The 17,107-nt window shown below is 31.4% G+C and overlaps 1 protein-coding gene across 1 annotated transcript in view; it reads right to left on the reverse strand.

The window, feature by feature from the left end:
• Positions 1 to 17,107, reverse strand: part of LOC106462198 — a gene marked incomplete at its 3' end in the record, with an annotated part of 79,544 nt that overhangs the window by 2,149 nt on the left and 60,288 nt on the right. The window contains exons 11-19 of the mRNA XM_013922098.2: positions 13,465 to 13,573; positions 11,870 to 11,934; positions 10,418 to 10,525; positions 9,175 to 9,316; positions 5,833 to 6,086; positions 4,181 to 4,354; positions 2,655 to 2,831; positions 2,137 to 2,343; positions 182 to 313 (exon numbers count right to left, since the gene is read on the reverse strand). Coding sequence (XP_013777552.2) covers positions 182 to 313; positions 2,137 to 2,343; positions 2,655 to 2,831; positions 4,181 to 4,354; positions 5,833 to 6,086; positions 9,175 to 9,316; positions 10,418 to 10,525; positions 11,870 to 11,934; positions 13,465 to 13,573 — 1,368 coding nt within the window. The remainder of the gene's footprint in view (positions 1 to 181; positions 314 to 2,136; positions 2,344 to 2,654; positions 2,832 to 4,180; positions 4,355 to 5,832; positions 6,087 to 9,174; positions 9,317 to 10,417; positions 10,526 to 11,869; positions 11,935 to 13,464; positions 13,574 to 17,107) is intronic.

The following is a 17,107-nucleotide window of genomic DNA, read 5'->3' on the forward strand; positions in this document are numbered from 1 at the left end:
TATATATATATATATATATATATATATAAAATATTCCAGTATGTACTCCCAATATGTTAATAATTTAGTTTTTGTCTCTGCTACTAAATTTAATATATTTGTTCAATGTAATATGGTTAATAATCAAATTTATTGTATTATTGTGAACTTCCAAAGTGAGACTATTCAATTGTTTACTCACCATTTTGGTAAAGCTGTTCATCACTCCAGTGTGGATTTATTTGTTGTAGATAACTTACAATCCTGTTGTGTTCCCTCATCATGATTGTGTGGATAGCTGCTAAAGCAGGTTGTTCACTGGCCCTAGAGTCACCTGGAGAAATAAGATTTTAAGTAAATAAACTACTTATAAGCTATTCAAACATATTATCAACAACTTTTGATCAAAGAAAACTACCTACATAGACCAGAACTAAAAATTAACTCAGTAAATAATGTAGCTAGTATAATATATCAGTCTAAGTAGAAGCATGCATGTCACAAAATAAAACTTATAATGATTAGAATTTATCAGTTAGGCACAATTTTTGTGATAAATATTTTTTTCTGTAACCCCAACAACATCTCACAAAGTTTGGCCAATCTAGAAGATCTAGGTTAGTATGAAGTCCATGGTCTAAACCAACAATGCAATAACAGCTACACAGAGAGGAAAACAATCTAGCTCTGAAACATGTTATTTAACCCCTGGTTATAGAATTTACTATATATATATATATATATATTAATTTTCTTGAATACTTCCTCCTCTATAATTTCAATAGATATTCTAATTTCTTATTTTTCCCAATTTTTTATAGACTGAGGTACATCGGAGTTCACTGTTCTTATTTGCTTTGTACGATAACCCAAATAATAAATTATGATACATTCACAACGACATTTGCTGTAAAATTAGAATGAAAATATTATGATACAAAAGATGATGTTTTCAAACCAGCTCCAGTAGGTTAGGATGTTCCAAAGAACTTGTAAATAGAGATAAATGAATTTTTTAAGTAAAAGAACAAGCTTCATTTACCCATGTTAGTTTGAAGACAATTTATGGCTATAGTAGAAAACATAAATTTCAAAATTTTTCCTGGCTGACTAGTGATGTGCCAGGTTTGACTACACTCTCTCATACAAATGGTGGTCTATATTCATAAGTCACAATTAAGAAAAGATGACAAACACAATTTTGTTCCATTAAAAATGAGCAAGTACAATGTTTTAATTTTTTAAATTAATGATTAAAACCATGTACGTATTTAATGAACATTCTTATATTCTCACATATACTAATTTTAAATTCTAACTGCATATTTTGAGTAGTAACATTTAACTTCCCCTCATCTCTATGACAACCAATATTTGACCTTATTATAGAAGACAACATTACATATACCTTTTATCTTGCTTTTTAAAATTTTATCAAATAAATTCCATGGACTAGCATAAATATTAATGACGAAAATTGACTTATAAAAGTTTATCTTCACTCATAATGCATAACCATGTATAACTTTGATGCAGTCAGTTTTTTTTATTTTATTCACATATATACAATTCTTTAACATTCTGTTTTTATTAAAGTTATTTATGTTTTGAGTTCATATTCAAAGGAAAGAAATGATTTGCCTTAGAAGTTCTGTTATAAAGTGTATACAATTAACTAATTTTCTGTGTATTTAGGTTTTTTTATATTTTGTGCACTGTGAATTCTGTTGTTCAAAACTTATATTTTCTTAGACAGCATAAATGTTCTCAAAAATCACATAAGTAGAAAATAAAGGAAACTGCCAACTCTTGGGCTATTCCTTTACCAATGAATAGTGGGACTGACCATCACTTTATAATATCCCCACAGTTGAAAGGGGAACCATGTTCAAGGATGGGGACTCAAACCCATGACCTGCAGGTTGCAAATCAGGTGCCCTAACCACCAGGCCTTATCTAATGACTATTACAATTATGATGTTCCAAAAGAAAAATGCCATAAATTATGCTAATTTTACAGAGATGGTGTTCCAAAATTTAAATAGCACAGATGAAATGTGTGGAACCAAAAATACTAATAAGCTTTTTTCAAGTAATGATGGCAAAAAAGCCTACAAGAGTAACTACAAACATAATTAAATTTTTCTTGAAATTTACCAGCTTCAAAGCATAACCCAGAGGGTGCCCTGCATTCCTTATGAGTTGCTGTCTGAGGTAACAAATCTTTTCCATTCAAGGGATGACGAGTAACATTTAACCCTCCACCAATGAAAGACCTTAACATTCGAGCTTCACATTTGTCTGACCCATAAACTTGGGATGCATCAACAAAGGCTGTTACCTGATTTAACTGTTCCCGACGGCCTGAAATTAAAAAACAAATACAGCTTGTAAATATCATTATAAAAAATAATGACAGCTTAATCTTACTTAGATGCCAAATTAACTTGTTAGATCCAAAACTTTTAAAAACCACAAACATCAAAAAAAAGATAATAAAGGCAATTCAAAATCATTAAACATTGAATTTCTTTAGCCATAGTACTGAAAATGGGAGGCAATAATGTACAATAAAACAGACAGAGATAATATTCAAACAAATGTCCCAATGTTATGTGTCATGAATTTATAAAGTCTTCTAATTTTATATTAACCACTGATTCAAATTCACTGACCAAGTGTTAGTTGTCCAGAGAGTGACCGTACAAAAGATATGCAGTTTGGTTGACCAGTAGTCAAGTTGACAGGTGGATAGTATGGGTCATTGTTGGGAATGCTTATTGGTAAGCACTCTGGATGTATTTTACTAGAGGAATCACAATCTTTACAATTCAGAACTGATCCTTTAAAACCTACAAAACATAAAGCAGATACTTATCCTCTGAAAACTTTAAACAAAATAACACTAACAAGATTAGCTTACTGTACTAACCTACTTGGTATGTGACAAGTCTGAGGTTCAGATCTGAGATGATGAAATAATAATATTGAAATTACTACATATATGCTAAAACCTCTAAAAACTATACTTTAAATCATTCATTTTTATGAATACGTTTTTTGTTTAAAAAAAAGAAAGATATCATTGAAAAACTGATGTTAAAGTTTTAATGAACTACCTTTGCTAAGATATCACATGGATTGTGTCATCTTTTCTAAACTATTTTCCTCTGGTGTGACAAATTTTGTCTAACAAATAAATATATCACTAAACTTCAATTAGCTGTTCTTGCCTTTGCACTTTTTCAGTTTTATGGACTTTTTACTGTCATCTGATATGCATATTCTCTTTTATGGTTGGACAGAAAAGCAAAAGTATAAGTTCAAAGTCTTTCATTGCACTTCTGATGAATCCTATTCACCAAGATGCCAAGTGAGTTATGCCATCTCTCTATACTGTATTTTTTCACAATGTTTGAACTTAAAAATCACAATTATAGAACTTTACTTTACAAAATATTGATCTAGTCAACAAAAGGATACATAACAATTACCATATTATAACTAACTATACAGTGTAGATTCACTAAAACATAAACAGCAGATATGCTTACAAATAAGTTTAACTAATTACTTGGTTTGGATTATTTTAAATTTTGTGCAAGGCTGCTCAAGGGCTATCTGCACTAGCCATCCCTAATTTAGCAGTGAAAGACTAGAGAGAAGGCAACTAGTCAACACCATCCACTGCCAACTCTTGGGCTAATCCTTTACCAATGAATAGTGGGACTGACCATCACTTTATAATGTCCCCACAGCTGAAAGGGGAACCATGTTCAAGGATGGGGACTCGAACCCATGACCTGCAGGTTGCAAATCAGGTGCCCTAACCACCAGGCCTTATCTAATGACTATTACAATTATGATGTTCCAAAGGAAAAATGCCATAAATTATGCTAATTTTACAGAGATGGTGTTCCAAAATTTAAATAGCACAGATGAAATGTGTGGAACCAAAAATACTAATAAGCTTTGTCAAGTAATGATGGCAAAAAAGCCTACAAGAGTAACTACAAACATATTAAATTTTTCTTAGTAGTATTCAATTGTAGCAACATAAATCTATGGCACTAATATAGGTGTTTGAAATCACTCAAACATATAAAAACTGGCCACTTATTGATTATAATATTAGTTGCAGTTATATTTAACTTATTGAAATGTGAAAAAAAAACCTTTATTGACTCCTTCTGTGGTTTACCTTCATTCATTGGGGTAAAGGTTATGTCATGGTCTAAGAATTGTCCCCACTGCATCACCATCAGCGAATAACGAACATGGGGGGCACTCACATCATAATGTACTGTGGTTGAAATTACTCTGGGACTTGGAAGTGGTGCTCTTTTGATGCCAAATTTTCGTGGCTCACTCATATCTTAAAATATTAAAAGAAAAAAGTCAAAATTTCCTGTTTTTATTTTTAATGTATAAAAAATATTTGTTCAATAAATGTGCTACATTTGTGTAAAATATCATAAATGTGTGGTTAGTATCTATTAGTTGTGCAATGTTACTTCTCAGCTTTCTTAGGTGAAATAATGAATAATGTACACATAACTCATCATCAGTGTTACATACAAACACCTGGTGGATTTTATGATACAACTACCAGATTGAAACATTCATCACCTTTTTCTTATGAACATAAGGTCATTGAAATGTGCTAGTAACCAATGATATTTTATTTTCTGACTTACATATTCATTTGTTTCTCATCTCTTTCTGTTTATAATATACAAGTAGTTATTTTTCATCTATTTCCACCATTTTTAAAGTTTTTGATTCGTTACTAATTTTAAGTACTAGTTGCACAATTTCTTTTCAGTTGCACATCAAAATGTGCAATATAAATCACTTCATTTGTAATTCCTACTTTGGAACACGAATGTAGTATCAAGTGTAAGAGTATACACATTACTCGAATGAATTCTGATCCATGTTTTGAAATAATGTAAATGTTTAGTAATGCTATGTTTCCCAATACTGAAACTCATCATTTTAGAGCTCACACTCAATTGCTTATTCATGTTCATCAAAAATCATATGACAAAAGTGTAAATGCAGTTGATAAAATCGATGTCAGGTCAACTTTTAATTTCAGAGGTATAGCATATGGTATTTAATGTTTTGTTTTCAGCACCAATAGTTTTGCCTTATATATAAAATCTAATTATTACTTTTCACTTCCCAATGACTCTATTTAAGTACTGCTTTAAAACATTACAACCTTCTTTATATTATTACCAAAAAATTTATGGGAAGTGTTTGAAGAGGTTGAAGTTTAAATTCTTAATACTCTTTATATATTTCCTTAATAATCATTAAAAAAGAGATGTTAACAATAGATGTTGTAATAAACACTGTTCCATTTGATCCAAATCTAAAATAACAATAACATGAGTATTATCAAAGACCTGTATTACCACAGCTATCACATAAGTTGATGCAACATGTGTTCAAGAACAACGTCAATCTAAATGCATTTTGTTTTAAATTACTAAGGTTGTCATAAATCTACCAATCAAACCACCCCTTATACAAGTTGATAAAACATTTCAAAAAAGTACTGATACTTATCTTTCTATTGCTAGAAATATAACAAAATATTATCTGTATAAATAAAAAATATAAATAATAAGCTGAGTTTAAGTTATAAGATATTATACTGAATGTAATTATTAATTAAAATATTAGAGAAAAACAAGTTCATTCTTGTTTTAATTTCAGACAACAGTGACGGATATCTACTTGAGTCTGTGCCACTTTTTTGAGTTACTTAGTTGTCCAATAATATCTAAACATTTGTTTTTGTGCTTTATGTGTCACTTGTCGATATGTCGAGCACATACTCACCATCATGATAACTAGGAGGAAGTAGTCGGTTGAAGATTCTCAAACTTTTACCATATTCTGGATTATTCAGATTATTACACCAACCAGTAATGGTCCTAAACTTAGTTGTATGATCACATGGCAATGTTTGTTCATCACAATCAAACACTTTTGGAATGTCTAGAAAGTCTTGGACATCAATGTTAGGAAGTGCTACCATTAGTTCTTTTATGTTGGTGGGAGAGCCACTACTGTCTTCTTTGTCTCGTTGATTACTAAAAGATTGAATAAACTAATGAGGGTTAGCCAAAAAATGTTATTCTAGTTAAACTGGCAATTTGTTAAAAAAAACTTAACAAGTTTACAAGAAAAACATTTAGATACTATTGTTGCATAACATTTTTCCTTTAACAGACTTAATAGTATAATCTTATATGAGATCAAAATGCTTAATGCTGCTACCAACTTTAAAGACTGAGACATATATGAAGGTTAGTATGTGTTGTGCATATAAAAAAATTACAGAGTAGTATCTCAGGTCAGCACCATTTCGATATGTACAACTCTTTCTTGTGGATGTATATTCTTAAAACACCACCATGAAGTTGTATAGTATTCAAGACTGTAGTTCTGTCTTTTAGATTTATTAATGTCAAGTCTTGAAAAATGTACTTCCATTTTTAGATGGTTAATATTTTAAACTCAAATTATAAGAAGAATTGTATCACTGCCATGCATAGAACAGAATTTGTTATCTAATGAATATGCTGTATCACTCATATCATAAAATTAGCTCTGAAGAAAAAGATGCAAGTTAATAGGTGTATAACATATGTAAGAGATGCAAAGCAAACTAATATTTGTGCACAAGGATAGTATTCAGAGTAGTGAAATAGGTTTGCAAGTTCATACAAATATTAATTTATATTTCAAAAAGTCACATGATAGACCACTTACCAAGATAACCTTTGACCTTACATGAAATATTCACTGACATTTAAAAATGATGATAAGAGAATGATCTCTTACTCCGAGCCATCTTGTTGTGTTGGATTAACATGTAGCATCCTCTAGTAATAGTTTTAAATCAAATCATAACCCTAAAACAAAATGTCCAATCACTTCTAAATTCTAACCTAAAATTGCCTTCAAAACATAATAGCCATTTGATGAGTTGCCAAAACAATGCCTTTAAGTTCCACACTGAAAATATGTTTAATAGTTTTATCCTGACAGATTACGTAACTCTCTCAATATTTAGTGTTGTCTTGTATAGAGTATGAAATGTTTCATACTGTACATACTTTCATGTTTAGCATATGAAATACTCTATGTTACTATGTAAAAGTTTTGCACAGGGTAGGTAAGCCTGTACATACTTTCATGTGTAGTGTATGAGATACTCTTTGTTATTATGTAAAGGTTTTCCACAGGGTAGATGAGCCTGCACATACTTTCATGTTTAGCATATGAAATACTCTATGTTACTATGTAAAAGTTTTGCACAGGGTAGGTAAGCCTGTATATACTTTCATGTTTAGCATATGAAATACTCTATGTTACCATGTACAAGTTTTGCACAGGGTAGGTAAGCCTGTACATACTTTCATGTGTAGTGTATGAGATACTCTTTGTTATTATGTAAAGATTTTCCACAGGGTAGACGAGCATGTACATACTTTCATGTGTAGTGTATGAGATACTCTTTGTTATTATGTAAAGATTTTCCACAGGGTAGACGAGCCTGTACATACTTTCATGTACAGGTTTTGTACACAGCAAACTTTTATTTATGTCTTATTTTTATCATACAAAGTGAGCTACCAAATACTCATATGGTTTTGTCTTGAAAATATGACAAATTTCTTCACCACATGCATTATTTGTTATTTAGAGGATAAAGAAACTATTTCCATGTACCATCTGTTCTTTATTCAAAATGTTCAGTTGACACATAATGAGCATATACATGCCAGTAGGTAAGTTAACAAAAATACTCATTTTAATACACTAGAGCCATGATTCAACCTTAATACTAGTCAACTCAGCAATATTTGAAAACTTTAATAGGAAAATATTAATACAAAATCACACATGCATATTTTACACAATGAAAAAATGTATCATGTAATACCAACAGTACAAAATAAAACACATAACACAATGAAATAAAACATTTCACATTACATCTGTTACTAGCTAAGGTGCCCAGAAATGCTGACTTCAAATGTAATGCTATAAATGGCTGCTCTTTTCCACTGTTTGTAGCTGTAGAACATGAACCATTCATCCAACTGCTTATAAAACTTAAAATCGACATTTAGGAGTCCAACTGAGTTCCTCTACCAAAGTTAATTGAAATGGTTTCAGCAATATGTGGCATCAGAAATTTGAGCAACTCTACTCTATATAAATACATGACATCTATAAGAAAAATAACTTCACACTGTATATTGTTTTCATAAGGAGCTGTTGTTGTTGTTTTTTTGATGTTGAGCACAAAGCTACACAAAGGACTATCTGTGCTCTCCCACCACAGTATCGAAACCCGGTTTGTAGCAGTACAAGTCCACAGACATACCGCTGTGCCACTGAGGGGGTCATAAGGAGCTTCATAATCATATTGCATTCATAGGCATATCAAGGGGGAACACAGTTTCTTATGTTGAGAAAGTCATGTTTGTCAGGAAAATTGTGAAAAATACAGTGTTTTTGCCAATTTCTATGCATTGTTTTATTGAAATTGTAAGTATACTAATACTGTATTTGAACAATTGCTGCAAGTAAGAAAAACAGTAATAATTATTTATATGTAATATTTTGCTTTTCCATTTTTAATATATCAGTTTGATTGTTATATTTTGTTTGAAGTAGTCTGTTTATTCAAAAAACGACTTTCTCAAAACAAACACCAAATCTATCATTGCTACTGCATATTTTATATCAATAATACATGTTCTTCAAATCCTGTAAAAATATAGGTTCACTGTGATGGGTAAAAGACAAGTAAAAAACACCATATATCAAAATTTGTCATTCCTAAGTTTTGATTTTCTGACTTCATTGGCATTATGACGACAACAAATTCATTAATGACATTGACTACATAACTGATCATTTTGCAAAAAGAATTCCTGGTTCTTTATGTAATTTTTTTGTAAATAAATTGTAATTCACTCTTGAAACTTGTGTTAAAGTCTGCTAAAGGTATATTATTTTTCTGTCATAAAACTGCAGCTAAACGGCCCCCTGCTAAACTCTTGACTTGCTACTCCTATGAGTACATCCTCACTATTTTGTATTTCTGTTCATTATTGCCATTAATTTCTTCAAAAACACTAACAAGAAAGAATATTTCTTCACCTGCTTAGTATATTTGACACAAATCCCTGTGAAGCAAACTCCAAAACGGTTGACTGGTTGGAAATCTGCCGAGCTTGACGTTTAGGACGAAGAAATCCTAGATGTGCTGCTTCTGGACTTTTATCATCTGCAACACCTACATCTAATGCAAACATTAAAAACAAAAAAATTGTCAAAGCTGAGAAATTTTACTAAAGTTGTTGCAAGAACAGCTAACTGCAAACATAAAGCACTTGTGTTTTCTTGACTATACTGTTAAAATAAAAGCTATAAACCTTTTTGATTAGCTGTTATAGTATTTATTTAAAATTACTTCAGCAAAGTTCTGGTATACCACAACACACACACATACATTCACTTTCAAAAGATTATTTAAAGGATATGTTTTTATATAACTTAGACAGCTCTTTCAGCCCTGGAGTCCTGATTAAAGGATATATAGGTACTCGTCAAGAGATATATATCCAAATAAGAATGAAAATAATCAACCAATAAGTGTATATCATTCATAATTGTTTACATTTCTACCTTTCTTGCTATATGCCAAAAACCTGAATTTTGAGTACCTCAGTTATTTGTTTATTATATATTTTTTATTGTATTATCTGCTATCATGGCCAACACTAAAAGAAATATTTTTCATCTATTGCCTCTCATACCTATATATAGCTGGAGATATGACTGTAATTAATAAAATCAACACAAAGGTAAGCAAATTATACAATACTCATTCGCAACATTTTCAGTAAATTCACTAATTGATAAACAGAAACCATCCATAATTCCCATTTTCAACAATAGGATATCCTAATTTTTTTTGTAATATAAATACCAGTTAACATACATTTTCTTTAGAATTGATTTCTGACAAACACAACATGTTTAATGAAATTCAAATGTACAAAAAACGAGTTAAATCTTATGGTAGTACTAACAGCCTCCTCTCTCACTAACACAGAATTTCCAATGTTTTCAGAATTCTTTAGACACCAAATAAACTAGACTATAAAGAAGTGACAAGAAATATTATGTACACTTTGAACAAAATGAGGCATCAGGGTAGCTAAAGGAATTTTGGTACTTAAAATGTTTGATTTCAGGTCATGCAGGTCTAATTCTTACTATCAGTAATCTTGGCTAACATGCTTTTGCAACTGAAACTTTACACTAAAGACGCATCAATGGATACAGAAAAGTTTTATTTTTATCATAGTAAGGAACAAATTTACAATGTTACACTTACTGTTATTGAAGCTTTCCCTCTCAGCAGATTTCAAATCTTGAGCCTGTCTTTTACCTCTCTTCAAAGAATCTTTAAGTAGATTATTAGGAACAACAAACAATGGGGATGCTGTTGATAAAGAAGAATGATTCAATTCTTAAAAACAACAAATAACAGGGATTTTTTTTGTGGATAAAGAAGAATGATTCAGTTCTTAGAAACAACAAACAATGGAAATGCTGTGGATAAAGAAGAATGATTCAGTTCTTAGAAACAATAAACAGTGGAAATGCTGTGGAGAAAGAAGAATGACTCATTTCTTAAAAACAATAAACAATGGAAATGCTGTGGATAAAGAAGAATGACTCAGTTCTTAAAAACAACAAACAATGGAAATGCTGTGGATAAAGAAGAATGACTCAGTTCTTAAAAACAACAAACAATGGAAATGCTGTGGATAAAGAAGAATGACTCAGTTCTTAAAAACAACAAACAATGGAAATGCTGTGGATAAAGAAGAATGACTCAGTTCTTAAAAACAACAAACAATGGAAATGCTGTGGATAAAGAAGAATGATTCAGTTCTTAGAAACAACAAATAACAGGAATGTTATGGATAAAGAAGAATGATTCAGCTCTTAGAAACAACAAACAACAGGAATGTTATGGATAAAGAAGAATGATTCAGTTCTTAGAAACAATAAACAACAGGAATGCTGTGGATAAAGAAGAATGACTCAGTTCTTAAAAACAATAAACAACAGGGATGTTATGGATAAAGAAGAATGATTCAGCTCTTAGAAACAACAAACAATAGGGATGTTATGGATAAAGATGAATGACTCAGTTCTTAGAAACAACAAACAATAGGGGTGTTATGGATAAAGAATAATGTGGTAAAGGAGAGTAAATACCAGAAACAATATTGAGAGATACTGAGAAAAGTGTAAATATACATTTTGTAGATTCTCAAGATTATGCAAGTGTAATATGGAACTGTACAATGAGCAAAAGTATTTTTATCTTTCACATGAACATTACCTAAAACTCTAACTTGTCAGAGTCAAACTGGCACTGTGAATTTACAGACATATCTTGAGTACAAATACATTTGTAACACATCTGATTATGTGTGTACAACAGACTTGTACATTTTACTAAAAGCTTGCCACATTTTACATAGATGCACTTAGTAAATGCAGCATTATAATCAACATTCCTTTTCCAATATGACGTTCCATGTGTTAAATCAACCCTGTGCACATATGGGTAATATAATGTCAGCCTTAATAAATTCAAATTACAATGCTTTAACATTTCACATTGTTTTTGAAAGGAGTTTTTAGAAGTCTTTTTCAAATAAGGTTTAAGTTTGTTACTTAACTGAATTTGTTAATAAAATTATTTACATTTAGATTACTTTTTTATCTCACTATTTTTCTCATTGATGGACTTATAATTCTCTTCACAAACCTGTTTGCCACTTCTTCAGGTCTAAAGAAGATATGTCCTCAGTGTTACATGTTTGGTAGGCATTTCTAAAAATAAATGTGAATGATAAGACTTTATTCACTTTCAAATTATAAAAGAAAAATATATACAACAATAAAAATGTTTTGACATTATAACTTTATGAGTTTTCTATATCCTAGAGTTTGTAAACACTACAATCAAGTAAACTGCTTGATACTTATATGAAGTGAAAAACATCTGTCATTTCTAGGCAGTTTGAGACCAATAACTAAGATATGTATTCCTAAGTAATGAATAACTAATGCATCCATGCATTTTGTGAAGACTAATCAATCTTTGAAAATATAAAGATCTCTTCACATTTTTGTTTTATTATGTACACATAACAGAATTAAAGATTAAGTCCATCCATGTCTAGATGGCACATAGGAGCTGGAGCTTAACTGTGTTTTCAGTGGCATAAGTAGATGAAAATGGTGACACAGTCCTCCTGGAGAGGATTCTAGTCCATCAAGGGTTAACTCCTGGCCATCAGTTGGTACTCATTTTACAGCTGGATAGACTGAAGCAATTGAAGTAAAGTATCTTACCAAAAGACATGATAACAAGGCACAGGCAAAACTTGAGCCTACAACCTTTTGACTATGAGTCCTATGCACCAACCACTGGGCAACACTGTCCCCACATAATAGCATTAAACCTTATAAAGTATAAATGGACATCTAAATATGTTACTTGGATGATGGTCAAATAACATTAACAAAGAGGGTATACAAAATTGGTGATTCAGTGCAATCGAACAGAGGTGGAAGATAAGTGGAATACAGTAATTGATTAATCATTGGTCACATTACTCTATTACATTCAACTAATTTATTATTTTTGCATGAAACTTGGATAGTTAGAATAATTGAAAATATTAATAACTTGAAACACTAATTTTGATTAGTTGATTATTTTCATGAATCATGACACTAATAAATTTTAATAATCAAAAGTACTAATGAGAAATCATTGATTAATTGCTTATTTTCATGACATTAATGGATTTAACTGTAATTTTGATTAATCAATCATCCTATGTGACACTCATCAATGTAACGGATTCTCATATGTAATTGATTATATCAATTAATCAAGTTCATCATTCTGCTCTACAATGTAATAGTCCTTTGATCATGATTCATTTTCAGTCCAATTCTTAATGATTAGTATTTTCAAACTATACTGTAGAAACTACATTCCACTTTTAGATAGTTACTGTTAAATGATACTATGAAATTGTTTGGCTAAACCATATTTTATTATAATGATTGACCTAGTTATTGATCTAACTTAAAACTGCCTCAAAAATTAAGATAATTAATTAAATTAAATAACAGAATTAACACTTATAAACTCTTTTGGGTGATAGAAAGTTAGAAGAATAACATGTATTATAATGGATAAACAAATAATACAGAGCTAAATACTAATCAAAAGCAGATATCAAAGTACAGTCATATCAAAGCTTTTAAAAATAAGATCTACAAGAATAAATGATTGTTTAAATTTTTCTGCATGCCATAAATTCTTATTAATATTTTTCTACTTACAAGAAAGGATCACTGATCAGCATTGTTGAAGGTTGTATAAAATCTGCTTTATCTGCATTGTCGCACAATACTCGAGCCAAAGTCACTTTCCTGATTTCTTTCAGTTGTTCTGTCAAATATGCAAAATATATATATACATACAATAAAACGTTGTCCAATTTGTGATAAGTCAGAGCTCAAGTCTATTATTGCATGCATACATATATACATTTTATTGTATTTAATAAATGGATATGTGTCTTCAAGAACTGTACAAGAATTTGGTTGCTGAAACCACTAAGGTTTAGATAAGAATACGAGTATATACAGCAGTCGAAAGAGGTGGATTTGTAACTTAACATTTAAAACTTGCTCAAGAAGTTTAAAGCCACGACAGTTCTTTGAAACCAAGAAATATTTAAGTAACACTAAAGTTCCAGAGATGTATATAATATATCATTAAAACACAGTCTATATTTGTCTTGATACTATTACTTATATTCCAAGAAATATTTACATAAAACCTATAGTTATTAAAATACTTAAAATTAACTTTAAAAAAAACACTATACTAAAAACTTGAAATTAGTTGAATGTATTGAACCTTCTATACATTACTGTAATCAATTGTTGTAGATTATTGGGAAAAAGATGGCTGACAGGTTCACTCCACGATCACTGAAAATCCCAGGGCAATTTCACAACTTTTCCTGGAACTAATATTCAGTTACTAAAAACGTTAATGTAAAATCTTTTATTTGTTGTTTAATAATCTATGCAATATTAGCTTTATTGCAATCTCAAGTAAATAGCATTAAGTCCTCCACATGTTATAAAGTTGTTTGTTAGTAAAAATCAGGGAACTTTTCATATGCACCTCATGTTATTGTCTATATATCATTTACTTGTACATTTTAGTGCAAGTCTAATATTTTTCTAAAGAAAACAAATTATCTTTCTCAATTATCTTAGTTTTAATAGTATTCTACCAATCAAAGATACACAAATATACTAACTAGATTCCAGAAAACAAAAGTGCACTGATTAGTTAACATAATCTTAGAAATGTAGGTAATGAAGTTTTATAAGAAGAGGGAACAGAATGGTATTGAATAGCATTCTGTCTCTTGAGGATTTAAAGCATTAGTGTTAGTGGTCTACTAATTGGAAGAAAAATGTTCTCTGTTGTACTATGCGTGATCTACGCTGCTACTACAAAGCAGACCATAAAGTAGAGTTTCACATCTTTCAAAATCACAATTTAACCACTTATCAAAATAAATATATCACAGCAATAATCATTATCAAACACGTTGGAAATATGAAATGAATAATAAATTCAATCTTAGACATGTTTTTTCAACTTTATATTTCTCAAAATAGCAAGTAATTTCAAAGCAAAGTAATATATCGAAAAAACAATTCTTCAGTATTCTGTAACTTACTACCTGGCACTGTTTCAGTCTATACATATATCATAAATGATAAACCACCTCATATTGAGTTTTATATATGAAAGTTAGTCATGATAAGTAAGTAAAAGTATTTCATATAAAGTAATTTGAGTGTTCATAACTTACACAATGGAGATATTCTTATAGAAATTAAAGAAAGAAACAAACAAACAAATATTTCTCTATGATCACTGACACATTATTCCATGCATCATTCAATCACTCTGAATGGATGTATTATATCACAAACAGAACATTCATGTTTGTCAGGAAATTATTATTAAGCAACAGAAGAAAGATTTTACAAAATAAAATAGGTAAATAGCTATAAGAAGATATTTTTACGATAGGGGAAGTCACGCAACGCTGGGAGCATGCACACTGGAGTTTCTCGAAGGATCATGAATTTTCCTGGCAACTCTAGTTTGTTCGATGCACCCTCTTTTTTAGTATATAAGCCTCACGAGAATAACAAGTGAGACTGAATAGATATGCAGATAGATCGAAGAGATACATTGAAGAGATAGATAATTGAGTCAAGCGAACAGTAGATGCCATAAGTAAAGTGTGTGATCACTGTGATTTATAGCGTGTGTTATAAAGGTTGTAAAGTTTAAAGTGACTGTTAAAATTCTGTGTATTACAAAGTTGTATCAAGAAAGAATAACCTAGTTTTAATTAAGAAAGGACTTGTATCACTGAAGTTCCTCGGAAAGAATTTATACCAAAAATTAACAAACAAGCAGATACGTAACTAATTGGTGTGAGAGAGTGGAACAGAAAAAAAAAAAAAAAAGGTGGAAACGAGAAGTGGCAAATCAAACTACAGATTAGCAGATTTGATGGCAGCATTACAAGAACAGCAAAAGAAACAAGAAGAATGAGAAAAGAAACAAAAAGAGAGATTACAGCAGTTGTTGGAGGAAAAAGAAAAGAACCAAGAAAAGAGATTACAGCAGTTGTTGGAGGAAAAGGAAAAGAAACAAGAAGAGAGACAACAGCATTGGCAAGAAAACCTGCAACAGTGGCAGCTCGAACAGCAAAATAAACAACAGAGACTACAGCAGTGGTTGGAGGAGAAAGAAAATAAACAAGAAGGAAGTCTCTAACAGTTGAGACAAAACCAGCATATATAAATGGAAAAGATGAGTAAATTTCAAAGTGAATTAAATACATTAAAGGACGATTTACTGTCTTTTACACAAGGAGGATATATTAGCCATTGACCAAATAAGCCCCAGACAACAGGAAGCCCCTTCCAAACCCTGCAGCTAAACCCTAATGCATGAGTGTCAGCAATAGGGGTGATCTATTACAAAGGAAGCCACAGGAATTCGATGGGAAGCATAAAAAGCACAATTTGAGCTCCTGGCAGAAATGAGTGGATGGACAGAGGAGCAGAAAGCAGTGTACCTGGCAATGAGCTTGAAGGAACAACCACTGGAAATACTTGGACAGTTGTCAGCAGACGACAGGCACAACTATAGAGCACTGGTAGCTGCTCTAGAACTCAGGTATGGAACTCAAAATCAATCTGAAGGCGACAGGGCTAGGTTTAGGACTAGAGTTTGTTGCTGAGGCATCAGTTTATAGATGCCTTGGACAGTCCACAACTAAAGATACAAGTGAAGCAAGCACACCCCTCTACTATGCAGGATGCAATGGCCAGAGCTCTTGAATTCGAATCCTACATTAAGTCCAGCACAGATGTACCAAGGTTGGTACAGTCATCAGGATTCAAGGCCAGAAAATGGTAGCTCTCAGAGGAGTTTGAAGGACTTTGCTGGCACTGTAACAAACCTGGGCACAAGAGAGCTCAATGCCGGTAACTTCAAAACAGGGAAGATGCCACGGCAGGAAAGGCTGCTACCTAGAAAGGTTGTTGGAACTGTGGAGAGCAAGGACATATGAGAAGACAGTGTAAGAAGAATACTACCAATAAGTCAGCTTCGGGAAACCAGTAGTGGTTGGTGCTGGGGAATGCCCACCAACCCCCCCTTGTGAAAGTCCCAACAGCTAAGTGTAAAATGGCAAGCACACATAGTGTCTACGTGACAGGAAAGCTGGAGGGCCAAAAGTGCAACTTTGTCATAAATTCTGCATCCCAGCAAACCCTTGTGAGTATCAGAGTGCTAGATCACAAAGGAGTACCAGAAGCCATACAGAAGCTCTGTGGTGTGACAGGACATTATTTAAGGTTGTGGGGACCA

Source organism: Limulus polyphemus, unplaced genomic scaffold (assembly GCF_000517525.1).
Source record: "Limulus polyphemus unplaced genomic scaffold, Limulus_polyphemus-2.1.2 Scaffold1117, whole genome shotgun sequence".
In the NCBI taxonomy this organism is placed as follows: domain Eukaryota; kingdom Metazoa; phylum Arthropoda; class Merostomata; order Xiphosura; family Limulidae; genus Limulus; species Limulus polyphemus.